This window comes from Lygodium microphyllum, chromosome 9 (genome assembly GCF_053477565.2).
Source record: "Lygodium microphyllum isolate KBCC chromosome 9, Lygodium_microphyllum_v1.1.10, whole genome shotgun sequence".
NCBI lineage: Eukaryota > Viridiplantae > Streptophyta > Polypodiopsida > Schizaeales > Lygodiaceae > Lygodium > Lygodium microphyllum.
The window spans coordinates 4,896,483-4,913,683 of record NC_141143.1 but is presented as its reverse complement, the minus strand read 5'-3'; the positions used below and the strand labels follow the sequence as shown (position 1 = coordinate 4,913,683).

The window sequence follows — 17,201 nt, the reverse complement described above, 5'->3', positions numbered from 1 at the left end:
CGCACCCGCCTCCCCTTTTTACTATAATTTGAAATTAAAACCCAGAAATTACCTCGACGGTGGCGACGCTAAATAGAAATCTCCACCCTGCGAATTCTAACATGTTGTTTCTTTCCCGGTACCTTAATAGTCAATAACCTTACAAACGGACGGCCAGCTCCCGTCTCACATGTGACCCGGGTGGGGGGGGGGGAGGCCTTTGTCTTTATTTATTATTCTAAAGCTTCACATCCTTAAGGGTCTACTTCAAACTTAACATAAGTCTTGTCTAAAACACTTGTCTTTCATGTGCAAATTCTATGGGTGCTGTTTTTTTTCTCTTGTAGCACATTAGTGATTATATATAGCAGTGAGCACTATGGCCTAATGGCATGAATGATGACCCACCATAAACAAAGGCAAATAGAATACATAATCCTTGGGCCAACTTAGAACAACTTCCAAGTGTATTTCTTTTCTTCCTTTCTATACAAACACCTTTACCAAACTCCATGAAGATCCTACTTTATGCACACTCCTAATCCCTAAGCAAGACCACTTTTAACCAAAAGCATATGCTTCCCCATTCCAAACGAGGCACAATCCTTTTCGCATACACCCTTCTCTTTCTTTGTTTGTTTTGCCTAAGCTTCTTGCCAAATGGAGGGAAACCTAATGTCTTTCGCTATGCTTCCCTTTATGTAGCTAGCTCCTCTTACATGAAAAGGCCAAACCGTGGTATTGTCTCCAATGTCATTCTACGTACCTCCTCTGACTTCAAGAGATGCCCATCCTTTACCTACCAAAAGATCACATGAAAAAAGTATTAGAAGCATAAACTTTAAAAGCTAAGGGGGGCACATCTTTAAACACACATCGAAAATTGTGCTTGGATGCACTTCCACACATTAGTATGCAGTTATTGGAATCAACCATCCTAAAGTAATACTATCACAGATATCATGTGCTAGCATTCACATTTTTCTATTGTAGTGACTATTATTCGATTGAGGTCATGCAATGCAAATTCTAGCTCAGCAAAAATGGTGCAAATCCTAGACATCAAGTGCCTACATTCACGTTTTTTCGCTTTCGTTCATGTATTGTTGAGGTCTCACATTGGACATTGTTCATCAACCCTTCTTGGGTGTGGACCATGTGGAAAAGAAGCTAGCAAGCTTATAAAAAGCACTTTGAAAGGACAGCACTTTGAAAGGACAGCACTTTGAAAACATGTACCCTCTATACAATACACAATACATTAATTTATTCAACCTATTGCAACTCACTTCATACACTAGTGGTGGATCTTTCTTACGTTGACAACAATAGAGTTGAGAATAAGGTCACTAGCCGATGTAAGGTTATCGTTGATGATATCAACTCTAGAGCCTCTAATGTACACCAACTTCATGGGTGTGGACCATGTGGAACAGAAGCTAACAAGCTTATAAAAAGCAATATAAAAGGGAAGAAGATGGAGACATGTCCCTGCTGTACAAATGCAATAATTTGTTCAACTTATTGCAACTTGTCTCATTCACTTATGGTGGATTCTTACCTCGATAACAATAGTGTTGAGAATATGGTCACTAACTGATGTAAGGTTTGCATTGATAATCTCAAACTCTAGAGCCTCTAATGCTCGCGTTAGCTGCACCAAAACTCCAGGGCTTTTCTTGCAATGTATGCGAAGGTGATAAGTTTGCTCCTCCATCTTTGTGACCTCCAACTGAAAGCACAAAAGAAGCACAAAGAGTTGGGTCAAACTAGTTTCATGTACTCAATATTCATGGAACCAAGTTTTGGTGTGGGGTAGCTGTAAGTTTGAAACAAGAATGCAAATATTCAACGTAAGAGATTGAAGACAACAAGATTGTGAAGAATGAATGTAGAAAACATTGAAGCTGCTAAGAATGATCACAAGGTAATGGTTAAAAGAACACACAAAGGGCTAGGAAACTTGCCCAAGTGCTCTAGTTTCTTAGATTCCTCTACTTGCTTAAACTTCAAGGAAATCTAGCAAGTTGAGGATGGAATTCACAAGAAAATGAGAAAGACCTTGCAAGATAGTGAGTGTGTTAAACAAAAGTCGTAGTTGAGATTGGAACTCGTAATGGGCACGTAATGTGTGCAATGTGAAAATTAAATAAAGTGGTTCTTGACCGAACAATGATCTTCCAAAAAGAGAGGATGATGGTGAAGGGGATGACAACATCATCCTTGTCACATACATGTGGAAAAACAATGTCTACTAGGAGATTGCAAGGGCATGCTAAGGATAACTAAAACAATGATGTGCAACGCCCCAATGAGGGCCTAGATGCAAGATAATCATATGATCAAGGGTATTAACAATAGTAATCCAAACGATGAAAGAAGAGAAGTACCACTAATGCGCATGTAAGGTGTGGGGTTACTATGGGTATGTATTAATTAATGAATGGAGAGAGGGGGGGGGAGAGAGAACAGTGATGCTATGGGTTTAGGGTGTGCGAACAACAATTACTTAATAATTGGTAGGAGCGGCAGTCAGGTTTTTCTTTGTGGGTGGCGTTGTTACCTCCATGATGCGGTGCTCTTGGATGTGCAAGAGGTTGGGGGGATGGTGGGGGCCGGCGGCGGGGGAGCAGAAGAGGAGGCTGCTGAGGCTGGCTGGATCGATAAGGCCGTTGGCCACCGCCTCTTTGCTGCTCTCCAGGCTGCTCACGTCCGCCTGCATTTCCTCCACTTGCTGCTGCAGGTCTCTCACATACTCGATCGCATCCCCTACAATGGACGCCTTGTCCATCTGCAAACACACACAAAAGATTCGACTGTAAGCATCCCATCATTAGCTGCAAGGCTTGATTCGCAATCCAACTCTAATCCCCCCAACGTCTCCAATTTACCCCCTAGTAAGAATCCTCGATCATCATTCTTGAATCCAATGCAATGACCAATGCCTCATCTAAGCTTTGACAAAAACCCACACCAACTTTCCCGAATGTCCTGTGATAAGCACTTCTTGCTAGACTGTCCTTCACATCCATAAAAACCATGATGATCTGCGCTGCCTTTTTTTAGAATCAACGCAAATCTTTGCGCCTGTTCTGTAATTCACAACCGTCAGTGATCGCCAACTAAGAAGTAAACCCTCCACCTAATCCGAGCTTCTCATCATCAAAGCCAACCCACAACCCACACCCGTCACAATTGTTTCCTGCTCCATGTTTACATGTACAGCTTACCTTGCTGATCTTGGGCACTAGTGCCCTCAGAGAATACAGCCTCTCGTTCAGCTTCTTTCTCCGCCTCCTTTCAGAGACCAAGTTCTTGGACACGGGGCCTTTGGACTTGCTGCCCCCTAATTTGCTACTGCTCCCTCGGCTCTGCTTGCTCAAGTCCTCGTCATCCTCTTCCATGGCATCGCTGTTGTCTGATGAATCGGCCATGGCATGTTTGGACAGCTCACTCGCACACGAGCTGACTCTGGAGAAGCCCTGCTTTGTGCTTGAGTTGTAATTCTGGCAAGCCGAGAGCCATTTGCACTCTGTGATCCTCCTCTTGATCCCATGATCATTGGCCGGGCCTCTTCCAGCTTTGACCCCGAGTGGATTTGCAGAACGAGTATCCATCTTCTTATTCTTGTCCTTGTTCATGACTGCATTGACAGGGCCGTGACTCCCAGCCGTTCCTCCTCCTCCTGCTGCTGCTGCTGCAGCAAATGCCTTAATTGCGGCCCTCTCACCATGGTTAGGACTGGGCAATCCATGGTCAAGCTTCCACATGGACTCGTTGGGCAAGCCCCACTTATCACAGACCTGCTCGAAATGCCTTGGGGACAGCTCATCGCACGAGATACTGAGGTTGGAGGAGGAGGTGCCCCCGCCGAGAGTGGACAGCAGCATCTCGTGCTCGTACGAGTTAAGCATTGAGGGTATCTCGAGGTCTTCATGGGTGTTGGGAGATCTATCCAACCCTCCTGCAGCATTAGACATGGAGCCTCCTCCTCCTCCTCCTCCTCCTCCTCCTCCTCCTGATCCTGATCCTGATCCAGTTAGCAATTGGAAAGGGTGGAAGAAGCTGTCACTGTTGGTGGAACCAGCGAGCAAAGGTCGGAGGGATTGCATGGACTCGAGGAGCTTCATGTCACAGGAGGAGGCATCACCGAAGGACTCCTCTTGGTCAGGGCTGTCCATGATGGTACACAGAGAGAGAGAGAGAGAGAGAGAGAGAGAGAGAGAGGTGGGGGGGGCGGCAAGGAGGCAGGGAGAGGCGTAGATCTAGTTTTTGCGCAGTCCAGATCTAGTAATCATCACTCGAGCAATGCCAGGATGAGCTCGTTAACGATGAACTCAAGCTCAGGAAGACTGGTGACTATGGGCGCCGGCATGTGAGCTGCAATATGAGTTGCTTCTTAAGTTGTCTAATGATAATGATAATATAGTATAATATTATAATGCAAGGCTCGAGGAAGGAGAAGAGAAGAGAAGACGAAATGAACCACGCTACTACCAAGTGCAGCTGCAGCAGTAGTGGAAGTCCATCCCTCTCGTCTTCTCCTCCTCCACCTTCAATGGTGAGAGACTGCTGACTATAAAACCTCTATTGTCGACAGCGAATCGCAGTGCCCTGCGCTTTTTTGACAGCGCCCTTCTCCCGCACGTTCGCTGTCCTACGTGGCTGGGACCTTGCTCAGTGCCCACCTCAGCGAATCCGACGTGTGTTCCCCACCCTGGCCTCCGCCCACTTTTTGGAGGTGCTTCCGGAGTCGCGCTGGCGGGCGCGATGTGGTCCCGCGCCGTGACAGTTGTACGGCTCCATGTTGGCGCGTACGCACACCTGGCGCCCCACGGAGCCCCGCGGCCCCGCCAAATTGGCAAAAGCCTAAATGCTCCGCACGAAAAGAGGAACGTCTCTCGTCTCGGGCCAAAAGCGACGGTGGCTATTAAAAGGTGTCCTCAGGGACCCCTCACTGCAACGGCCAATTCCAGATGGCAGAAAACTATTAGTAAATTATGACACGCATAGGCAAAACATTTGACACACACACGAGAGCCTAGAGGGCGAGAGGGCAACGACCCAACCCAGGCCTCTCATCACCACCACCCTTGCTCCAAAGCATTCGGGAAACTCCTCTTTTGCGCTAGTCCTCTCTCTCTCTCTCTCTCTCTCTCTCTCTCGCCGGCCCCCACCACTTGCCAACTTGGAGTGAGTGCTCCCTCGTCGCTCGTCGACCAGAGAGCTTTTGACCTTTTTTACTACCAGAATAAGTAAATGTTAAAAACCCTGGTCTAACACCCCAATTCTCTCACCACAGCTGACAGGGGATTTGGCCTTGGTCATCATGACTGTGTTCACGGCCAACCACAAAACCCCCACCCAAAATAACGGGAGCCACTTCAGCCCTGATCATCTCTAGGTGTATTTTTTGGTCATATTAATTATAATGTGGTGAAAATATATATTTACTCAAACATATATATATGCTCACCTTAAACAGATTAGCAAGGAAAGTATATTCCCACCACGGGGGGGGGGGGGGAGGGGGGCGATGTGTGTGTTTATAAAGGAGCACCCACTCTTCTTCATGTATTACCTTTGGCTTCAGTCTGTGGCTTCTTGTCAAAACTTTCCTTATTGTGAAGCCTTACTACCCTCAATCATGTAATAACTAACTATTGTCTCAATGTCTCTTGGTCTCCTCTCTAAATGTTGTCTCAATATCTCCAAGTCTCCTCTCTAACTTTCGAAATTCGAATGTGTAGAGAAGGCGATTCTTCTCTACTCCACCCTTCCTCCCAAGGCAACACACTACATGTGGTAGCCACCTCTTCAATGGGCATAATAGCCTTTTATTCATACACCAATTTAGCATGCATATATCTAGTCACCGCACTTCGTGTCGCCACAGCTAGCTCACAATGCATATGGTAATAACCATGTCCACTTCTTTACTCTGCCCCTACATGACTTTGCCAATGCCTTGATGATAGGTGAATGGCCCCTCTCACTCTTCCCATTACCCTCTAGAATGTATTCTATAGTTAGTGCAAGCTTGATTCCCGATCGAGAGAAGAACACACGAGTCTCATCTACATCTAGTTCCCATCTGTCAATTGTAATCTTAACTACACAACCATAGTGGCAATAGACCTCTTTCAAGACAAATTCGCATACAGCCTGTGTTGTCTTAATTTGTAGAGCTCACCCTCCATCACATTAGCCTTTCTTTTTAAATGAAGGAAATGTTAGCAGTCATGTTTGTCATGCCTTGTCATCTCCTGCCTGTGAGCCTCAGTCTGAGTCAGACGAGGACATTAGGAGCTCTGACTTGTCTATCACTTGTTTTGACGGAGGAGGTAGCTCATTCTAGAGCACTTAGATGTGCATTTCCCGGGGCAGTTTCTGCATTCATCAGCTTGCCTCACCTGCCGGACATTGTCCACCCTTTCCGGGATTTTTCTGAGCATTCCTAGCATTTTTACCAGCATTAAATGCTGGTCGGACATATTTATGGCCTCAAATTTCAGGTCGGCCAGTTTGTGGGTTTTTTGGCTATTTATAGCCATTTCCCACTTGCCAGTCAGTTGTATTATCAACTTCCCTCCTTCCTTGGCAGGTGCACACTCCGACTCCGTCATCTTCCTCCGTCTTTGGTGCTGCCATCGTCATCAACCTGATCCGATTCCCTTACTGACGCTTCGGGCTGCGTGCAGGGACTGATCAGTCCATTTCAGTGTATTCAGCTTTCATTTCAGTCAGTGCAGATTTTCTTCCTTCATTCTCTGCTTTCTCTCCTCTCCTCCGTGTTCGTATTTCCTCTTCCGTTGTGCCCTCTCACATGGTATCATCGCCAAACTGAGAGTACACGGAGCTGAGTTTTACGCGGGAGAACACCCACAACTCTGTGTTTGCTGGTCAAGACGTCTCCAACAGCTGAGGCGTCATCCTCTGCACCATCTCCTTGATTAGGGCGGCCTGTTTTGGTGTCCACAAATTTGTGTTTGCTGCTGGCGCCTTCTCCAGTGGCTGCCACGTCATCACCACCCTCTTCCTGCCTGCGTTTTCAGCCTGGGCGGCCCTTCTCCAGCTGGGCGACACCCTTCCAGCCTGCGCCTTGCTGTTTTGGCGGTTGTTCCATCGTCCGGCGGCTCTTTTCCTGCTGGCGACTTATTCCCAGGTTGCGTTTTCAGGCAGGCGGCTATTTTTCTGTGGTGATTGCATCGTCAGCATTTGCGTTTGACATCATCCTTGCGTTCTGTGCAAGGCGGCCAGCTCAGGAGCTTCTGGTGTTTGTGTTTCGGCACCGGCAACCTTCCCTTGTTGTGTTTTGGTATTTTGCAGATTGGAAGATGTCTTATAATCAGTCTACAGGTTTTGATGACTCAGATGATGAGCTTTTGTCTCGACATTCATCTGAACGGAGGCGTGATTTCTATCGCGAGGATCGTCATATGGAGTCTCTTCCTCGTTCCCGTCCCCCTTCTATTCATGTATCTCGGTGATCCCCTTCCAGTGGGCCGAAGATGCAGCCTTTGGTACCCCCTGTACAGGTACCCGTACTTCCTCAGCTGCCCAAAGAGGACCGGTTGGATGGCTCCAACTTTTCTCTATGGTCCTGCAAGGTGGAGTGTATCTTGGACTCCTTCGATCTTTGGGAGCTTGTTTCTGTTCCTATTCCCCGGCCTATGGTGGATCCCTCAGATGGGACATCTATGGATCGTGCAGCCTTATGGGATCGGCTCAATTCTAGAGCTCGATCTTTCCTCTTTCTGAGTTTGCAGGATTCTGTCCTTGTTCATGTTCACAGGTTGAAGACTACAGCAGACGTGTGGCAGAAGCTAGCATCTCTCTATCAACAGAAGACATTTGCCCACCGGATATCTCTTGAAAAGAAGTTGCGGATGCTCACTATTGATGATAGTCCTTCCATGAAGGACCACATCAACAGATTACAGGATATGAGGGATGAGCTTGCATCCCTCGGTCGGACGATATCTTCTGAAGACATGGCTATGATTCTTTTGACTCAGCTGCCATCCCCTCGGTTTGATGTCTTCTACACCAGCCTACTTACATCGAGGACCCGTGAGAAGCTTCTATGGGAGGAGCTATCCCCGCTTGTCTTGGAGCATGACGAGTGACTCAGAGAGGTCAGTGCTAGTGGATCCGACTCCACTAGAGCCTTTGTTGCAGGTTCGGGAGGACAGAAGAAGAAGAAGAAGTCAAAGGCTAAGAAGAAGGACAGTTCTTCAGGCTCTGACTCAGATTCAAAGAGACCGAAGTGCCCACACTGTGGGAAAGGGACACATCCCGAGGAGAAATGCTGGAAGAAGTACCCTCACCTTCGTCCGGGAGCGAAGGGTGGATCTACATCGGAGCCTTCTTCTACCTCTACACCAGCTGTTACCCATGAGTCAGTGTTCCTTCATATCCATGCTTTGGAGGAGGATCCTTCTTTTGTGGCTGCAGTGTCTTCTGCGCAGCCTCGGTTAGTGGACAGTGGTGCTTCGAGTCATATGACTCCCCAAGGTGATTTGTTACAGGATCTCCGTCCATCAGAGGGTTCAGTCATTGTTGGTGACATTTTATCGGTGCCTATTAGTGGTGTTGGCACATTGCCTTTGTTTACAGACCGACCTACGAGCTTCTTTTCACAGGCCCTACATGTTCCGGATTTGGGCCTTCCCCTCCTCTCAGTTTATGGTCTTACGAGGCTTGGCACACGAGTGATCTTCACCGAGCATGCCGTTGTTATTGAGGATTCTTCTACAGGAGCTGTCTTATCTACAGGTTGGCAGGAGAGCGGGCTTTACAGGCTCCATTCCCCTTCTTTGATGCAGGGTCCTCCGAGGCAGTCTATTGCTACACCCGTTCCCGCTTGTGCACTTTTTATTCCACAGGTTTCTTCCCATCCCCCACCTTCTCCTCCGGTGGTTCCCTCGTACCCCCAATCCCTTTCAGAGGGGGACGATCTCGGTGATGCGGCTGTGGATTCCCTGGCCCCTAGTGTTTTAGAGGGGGTTTTCTAGGATCGTGAGGAGCTCCTTCCGCATCAGTCTACATCGACGGACTTCATCGACCTTGGCATTCCTCTTGCCACCCCAGGATCCGTTTCTTCCTTGGCCTTCCGCCACATCCAGGATCTGAGAGGGGGTGTTAGCAGTCATGTTTGTCATGCCTTGTCATCTCTTGCCTGTGAGCCTCAGTCTGAGTCAGACGAGGACATTAGGAGCTCTGACTTGTCTATCACTTGTTTTGACGGAGGAGGTAGCTCATTCTAGAGCACTTAGATGTGCATTTCCCGGGGCAGTTTCTGCATTCATCAGCTTGCCTCACCTGCCGGACATTGTCCACCCTTTCCGGGATTTTTCTGAGCATTCCTGGCATTTTTACCAGCATTAAATGCTGGTCGGACATATTTATGGCCTCAAATTTCAGGTCGGCCAGTTTGTGGGTTTTTTGGCTATTTATAGCCATTTCCCACTTGCCAGTCAGTTGTATTATCAACTTCCCTCCTTCCTTGGCAGGTGCACACTCCGACTCCGTCATCTTCCTCCGTCTTTGGTGCTGCCATCGTCATCAGCCTGATCTGATTCCCTTACTGACACTTCGGGCTGCGTGCAGGGACTGATCAGTCCATTTCAGTGTATTCAGCATTCATGTCAGTCAGTGCAGATTTTCTTCCTTCATTCTCTGCTTTCTCTCCTCTCCTTCGTGTTCGTATTTCCTCTTCCGTTGCGCACTCTCACAGGAAAACCCCCTTCAAATCTTCATGCACAAGTATGATGTATCTCATCTTCCAAAGTCATGTAGGCATAGTGACCAAATCTACCACCCATTTATAATGAAGAGGCTAAGGATAGGTTGGTTGCAACCCTTTTCCATGTTGGAGAGGTGCTAAATATATTAAACAAGTATTGCATGATTTCACAAAGTGTCAAACGTCCTTATACATTCCTTGCCAGTAATATCTTTCCTTAATCTTCTCAAATGTGCCCCAAACACTTTTATGGATAGCCCACAGACTCTCATGAACCTCTCTCATTACCCGTAATTATGTGGCCCTATCATTGATGACTCTTAGTGGAGCTCATTTCTTCTTCTTTGCATGCTTCCAAAGATATCCATCTTTCACCAAAAGCCAATAGGCCTTTCGTTTAATTTTGTCGTACTTCTCTTCAAACCATTCCCTTTTCTTGTACAATGTATTGAGGTACTTGCCTTTTTTTAGTCACTTTCCTACATATAAGTCTTCCAAATATACTTCTAAAGCTAAAATATAACACCTAAAGTACTTTTAGTCTTATGTCCAAGCTTCATCCATCATTGCATACACTTTATTTACTATTGCATTCATTGTTAGTAATTGTTCCATCCTATTCATCTACTATACTTGATATATTTAATTATATTCCTGCATTAATGAGTGATGTACTTGCAATTATAACATTTCCTAATTTATCCCCAATAGTACTATATGCATTTTTAGCAATAAATTCACCCTCTTCTTCATCATCCATCATCCCATCTTTGTCCTCTAAGTGTGCCCTAAATAACATGTCTACAACTATCAAATTATTTCTCCCTACAATGTGGTGCAATTCAAGATCTAATGACTTTGTACACGCAATCTACCTTAGCATGGAAATATCCAAAGCAACACAACTAGCAACATCCCCCATAATGGCAAACAATATGTTTTAACAACCACATGTGCATCTATAATATGCTCTTTGTCGCATTCAAGGGCTACCACAATGCCCCATAGCTCCCTCTTGATTGTGGGTACCTCCTCTACTTTTCATTTAACACTTTTGTACCAAATCCGATTGCATATCTATTCCCTTCCTTATCATCTTGCCCAATTGCCCATCCAATACTAATTGGGCTAATGTCCACTGTAATGATAATAGGCTTTCCCTTTGAATAATTAGCCTTCCTCAATGTCGATGCAAAATTTAGCAATCTCTTTCATTTTCTCATGGCTTTTGTGTGCTTTCTACCCCATTGGAAATTTTTTCTCTTCCATAATAGCTTATACAAATCATCAGTCACATGTGCAAAATGTGGTATCCATATGACATAAAAGACACAAAACCCTAAAAACCTTTTGATCTTTGAAATGCTGGAACAAGTATCCTACATCTTCTCATATTATCTAATAATTTCTTATCCTAATAACCATATTATCTAATAATTGTTGCATTCCTCCTTTCACAAAGTTTAGAGTAAGAGGAAGAGCCATTTCTTTCCAATGAAATTTTCCATCCTTCCAAAAGATTAGATCCCTCTCTAATGCATCACAATACATGTCATACCATACATAGCGACAAATAAATCCCTTTTGAGTAGACTCAGGGGCTATAGCTTGCCGCTTTTCATTCAACTTTGCAACCTTGAGCTGCAGGTCATACATCCCCTTCACTGACTCATTCATGACATCCTCTTTCATTGTAGGTACAACCATAGGCACATGTAGCTTAATTGTAGATTATGTTGGTTTGCCAGACATCATAAGCATAGTCCCAACATGCAATCTGGTCCTTCTTCTCTGTTTCTTCAAAAGTGCATTAGCATCCTCTTTTACATGATCCCACTTTATTATAAGACCAATTTTCATTGTTTGATCTTCCAAAAGATCTTCCAAACTCTTCTATAAAGCAGGATCTACTTCTTGTAAAAACATCTCAATCTTGTGTGCCTCTATAGCCTACTACTTTGATACATCTAACTAATCATATCTGCTTTCAAATTTGCATAGCAATTCAGTGGCTATAAGTCCTTTGCTATTGAAGCGTTTCATAAGTACCCAAATTTCAATAATCAAATTTATGTAGCAATTTAGTGGCTACAAGTCCTTTGTTGGGTTTAGTTACCCACTCAGGGATCATTCTGCAAGTAACCAAAATTCAATAATGCATGCTTTTAACTCATGTATAATCTCATCACCTGCTCCTACAAAAGAACCCAAACTTGATGTATCACCTGGCTTGCACCCTTTGGATAGCCTTCATATCATCACATTCACCAAATATCAAGGGTATTAAGTTGAAGGCATTAATCATTGAGGTTAAAGAGAGAGGGATGTAGAGAGTAGGTCATAAAAGAATACGAAAAGAGAAAATTGAATAAATTCAAGAACAAAGAAACATTGATTCAAGTTGTCATAAAGCTTTTTGATTCATCTGATACACAACAAAGCAACTCCGATACATGCACTCAATGCACAAGCACATGACCTTGCATTGGGATGATTACCCAAAAGCTATTAGGTGAGAACTCATAGGTAACCCTATTCTAGGATAGAACTTTACAGTGCATAGGATTTATGTAATCACATAAGCTTCAAAAGTCAACTCCAGTCCAAGAAAATCTATAATAGTATATAGTGGCTATCATCAACTAGTTATGAAACTATTAACTGTAAGAAGTAGGCAATGTGCAACATGCAAGCAAGCACAAAGGAGCCTAATTTTTGGATTATTGGCCATAACATAATGTGCATGAACCACTTGCATTTTTTAATTGCCAAAAGGTTGCAATAATTGTATTAATTTATCATGTAAATCCACAAGCTGGGATTCATCATGTGCAATTTGTAATATTAGAGTAGGATCCCGAGGAAAAAACACCAAAGGTTCTATTTCATTCTCACCTTAGGAAAATCATGCAATAAGAGATGACCAATCTTTAGGCCCAAAATTCTTAAAAGTGGGCTAGATGCCCAAGAGGAATGGGGAAACCCTAACCCTAAAAAAGTGTATAAAAAGGATAAGAATTAACCGAACAAGCTATTTGTGTATGTGCAAACTTCTAAGACTTACTCTCTTGTTTTTTTTATCCTTAAAAAAGAGAGGGTGAGGGAGAGTGTGAGATTGAGGGAAATAGAGTAAGAGTGTGAGGTGAGGGACCAAGGGAGTGAAGCCTCTTTTCTCTTGTCAAGTACTCTCTCATGCCTTGCCCATGATTTCTCCTTGCATGATGAAGGCCGTGGAGGGTTGAGGAGCAAAGGAGCACTCACTTGAGTTGTGGATCTTACACATGTGACCTTTATGGTTGTTGGGAGCTCACGCTCGACCGCCAAGACCCACGGGACCGCTTGTTGTTCAAGTGTTTCAAGCCGAGCACTAATGGCTACCTCTCACATAGTCGACGAGCTATCCCTCTCCACGAGTGTAGTGAGCTTACCTCAATGTCAAATTGAGTACCCTCCTCCTTCAAGCGCACAGGTAGCTCCACAATTTGTGATACAAGATCAAGCAACCTCAAGCCTCCACCTTTAAGCTCCATCCTCCATAGCCGTGCACAAGACAAGAGAAGAGAAGAGAAGAAGACAAGAGATGATGGAGAGCTTCTTCTCCTTGATCCCTCACCCTCCCTCACTCACTCCCTCATGCTCTCACACTCCCTCTCTCAAGCACACACAAGCAAGTTAAAAGAGAGAAGAAGAAGCAAAGAAGAAGAGAAGAAGAGGAGTCCACTTTGCCACACACCAAAGAATGAGCTTCTCATTCAGAGGGTGCCCCAAGCGCGAAGTGGGAAATGGGGCTAGGTAAAAAATCATAGGTGCAGTGATTGTGGCACTCGAATGATTTCAAGGACTTAGTCTTTTTCTTTTCTTCTTTTCTTCTTTTCTTTTTTTTTCTTTTATTTCCTTTTTTTTAAATAGATAAACATAATTGACATCATAGATACAGGGGTGCTCTTCGGCTATACCCATGTCCTCTTTTAATGATGCATCACGGGGTGTCCTAAGGGATTTTCTCGAAAAGGCGTGGCTTTACATGTAGCTCTTGAGATTAGCCCTGATGTTTAGAGACCTGGTTGACAAAAAGGGGTGTCCACACCTCGTAAACTATCTCTTAGTTGCAATGATGCATCGGGTACTTGCTTGCCTTCTGGATCTTCAGTCCATTGCGCAACTATCTATTCCTAGGTTGAGATAAAAAAAGAGTGGAGGTAGGTGGGCCTCCTCAACGGCGGCTGGCTTTTGCTTTAGTAGAAATCTAATGGTCCTAAGATAATTACAAGTTGTGATGAAAGCAGGTTTTGGACAAGATGGGAAATCCTCGAGGAAGTGTGTAATTGAAGGACGGATATCTCCTGCCTTGAAGGTTAGGCGCTCCTCGAAAATGTCTGCATTGGCATTGTAGATCCTGGGAAAGTCGTACCTACCATGCTCCTCCCTATTGTAATCCACTCCGTGCTTGCGATGATAAGGCATGTAGATAGGATTATTCCTTTCTTTAGGGAGTGTGCCGCAGAATGCTATCCATGCATCAAGGTTCATATCCCCCAGATCCTTCTCCGCCACTTGGGCTATGCTTCATAGCCTTAGACTGTCTTGGGAATTTGATACACCTTTTTCTTCCAATTGTATGGAACTTCCCGCCTCCATCACGTGATAATTATGCTCCACTCCACAACCCATCAATTCGCCAAGTTGTTGGCCATTTGAATTATGATGTCCACTACTTCCACTAGTAGGACTCGGTCTAGGGCCCGTGGGTAGAGGAATGATAGCTTGAAGGGCTGAGTTTGGAATTCTCCTTGCTCCTTCCAAATACTCAGTTCCCTGGGGCTAGTTTGATAGGATAGAAATCCTCGTGTTGTGGCACGGGATCTCCAGGAAGCTGTTGGGGTTGCATTCTAGCTCTCTTCTGGTGCACTTGCTCCACCAAGTCCCATCTTCTTCTCTTAGTTGCAATGATGCATCGGGTATGTTGAGATATTTGCAATCACACCTACTTTAGTCCATTTGTGAGAAGCAGTGAGGGCTCAAGACCAGAATCCCATATGCACAGTAGGAGAAAGTACCACCACTCAATTCCTATAAAGCATTGTACTTGCACTCTTTTTCTAATGCAATGATAATACTCTTTTCTTTCCAGTAAAGTGTCATGTCACTGTCAATACGCAAGATTGTGTTTGAGTCCAAGTCTCAATCTTGGAACCTAATTCACTTGTGTAACAATTTGTCCTAGTCAGGGTCAATGTCTTCATGAGTTTCTTTTTCCTCTTTCAATCTCCATAGCTTCCGCATCTGCCATGCTCGAGATCCCCCATATTTCGCATGGTATCAGAGCCCAGTTGAGCATGGCCCAACTCTCCTTTCACTCCTCAGCTCCTTTCCATCTCTGCTCAGCTCAGTTTGAGCCCTAGACCCTATCTCCAACTTCATTTGCATTCCTACCTTCAATGAAGCTTCCATGGCAGCCATAGATAGCATTACCCTGTCAGCTTGAAGCTTTCATATCTCTCTCCACATGCCAAATCTCTCTGAAATTCCTCTTGGAGAAGTGTTTCTCTACTTCCAAAGCTCCTCGTTGGCACCTCAGTCATTGAGATTGGGAAACTATAGCTTCAGCATTGCCTCTTTTCAAAGTTGCTGCCATAACTGTCTGTGGACAGCACCTACCTACCTCTGTTGGAGCAGCCATATCTCATCAATTAGGCCATCTCTCTTTGAGCTTTCTTCTCAAGAGTTGTTCTTCAGGTCAAGATGCAACTTTTTGGCACAAAAATTAAGGATATTGATCCACACCATGCCCGGCACTTGCATTTTCCCAAATCTGGGTGCAGTTTTGACAGCGACCACTTTTAAGGCTTAAATCTCTCAACTCAGGAAAAATGAGTACAAACCCTCTTATGGGGAGTTAGACCATTAGTGAGGGTCCTCAATCTCAAAGGGTTTGAGCAGATTCAACCTATGGAGCACGTGGGAGCTCATTTACCAGTCGTCATTGGTCCCTGTTTTGACAGGATAGCCATAGCCATTTACCTTCAAGCTCATTTTTCCTTCATTTTCTCTCTCCTGCCACTTAAATCAAGTCAAGGCCACTCTAATCTGAAGTTTTCAACAAGCATTCAACCATAAAATCAGCAAGGAGGGAAAGCTATGAAGAGTTTTTGAAGATCATCAAGTCAAACTCAAGCAACAAACATCAAATTTCAAACTAGTATCTTTTGATACTTCACTGCCATTGCTTGTGTCTTTTGACACATACAAGGATCAACTCATTGTTGGTTATTCTCAATCATTTGAAGCTAATTTGCTACTGGTCTCTCAAGTCGAACATGGGCAAAGATTCTCCAACTGCATGTTTCAAAGGAGTCGGGTTTCATACTTGGCAGACCCACATCAAACTGATCCTGATGAAGAAGGGCCTCTGGGCCATTACCACTTGAAAAGAAAAGAAGCCTCGTGATGCGGATCTTACTGTCACTTGGCAAAAGAACGATGATAAAGCTCAGGCCATTATCAAACTGGAGCTAGACGATAGCTATATCCACCATGTGGATAACTGTGAGACCTCACAGGATACATGGAAGAGACTTGACACCTTGTTCGGTGCACAGTCTAAATCATCAAAGTATGGTCTCCTGATTGAGTTTTTTAGGCTTGAAATGAAGTACAGCACATCACTTGCCACACATGTAAATTACATGGAAGGACTTCTAACCCAACTTGCAGGAATCAACATTAAAATGAAAGAAGATGTTTGCATCAGTGTTCTACTTAAGAGTTTGCCTCCTAAATATAATAATGTATAACAACTTTAATCAACATGTCAAATCTTGAAATTGTTGATATCCAAGCATCACTGTTAGAGGAGGAAAAGAAGCTAAAGACTAAGGAAGAACCAAGTACCTCTAGAGATGAGCATGCATTATATGTTGGCAGCAACAGGTACAAAGGCAAGAAGGATCAGCTCTTCTTTGACTTCTACAAAAGGACCGGACACACCGAAAAGTTCTATCACGCCAGAAAGAGGTCCCAAAAGGCCTATCTAGTTGCAGTCAAAGAAGAAGAAGAAAATGGAGCAAAGGAAGAAGAAGAAGAAGAAGAAGAAGACCACCAGGATAAGGACAAACCTCATCAGTCCCTCTATTCAGATAGACTTTTTTAGTTTTGTATTTCCTAGCCCTAATGCCTCAAACATAAACTTGTAAACTCCTCAGTTATCCTTGTACTACAGCCTCTGTACACTTTGTGAGGTCCCTGCTACAACCTCTGGATGTCCATCATGTTTGTGGTACCCACACTTAGCCTTTTCTGTGAGCCTCTGGTGTTTTTTCCATGTTTATGGTGTGCTCACACTTTGCAGGTGTTGCTTTCACTAAAGCCTCTACACACTTTATACTTTTGGTTGTGATTGAGGAGGGGTGTTGAGATATTTACAATCACACCTACTTTAGTCCCTTTGTGAGAAGCAGTGAAGGCTCAGGACCAA

General features: G+C 44.5%; 1 protein-coding gene across 1 annotated transcript; it reads right to left on the bottom strand.

Annotated features, from left to right (window-relative positions):
- Nucleotides 1–391: 391 nt before the first annotated feature.
- On the bottom strand, nucleotides 392–4,553 carry LOC148030770 (uncharacterized). The gene is made up of 4 exons (XM_087684277.1): nucleotides 3,210–4,553; nucleotides 2,543–2,770; nucleotides 1,541–1,711; nucleotides 392–778 (listed from the first exon to the last, which is right to left on the bottom strand). The coding sequence occupies exons 1-4, from the start codon at nucleotides 4,158–4,160 to the stop codon at nucleotides 695–697; spliced, it is 1,434 nt and encodes a 477-aa protein (XP_087540403.1). The 5' UTR covers nucleotides 4,161–4,553; the 3' UTR covers nucleotides 392–694.
- Nucleotides 4,554–17,201: the final 12,648 nt, after the last annotated feature.

Excerpts from the sequence above, each read along its gene's own strand:
- LOC148030770 (XM_087684277.1), bottom strand. The coding sequence starts at position 4,160 with ATGGACAGCCCTGACCAAGAGGAGTCCTTCGGTGATGCCTCCTCCTGT. Across the intron at positions 2,771-3,209 it reads TAGTGCCCAAGATCAGCAAG|ATGGACAAGGCGTCCATTGT; the intron begins GTAAGCTGTACA and ends GTGTGTTTGCAG. Across the intron at positions 1,712-2,542 it reads AAGAGCACCGCATCATGGAG|TTGGAGGTCACAAAGATGGA; the intron begins GTAACAACGCCA and ends TTGTGCTTTCAG.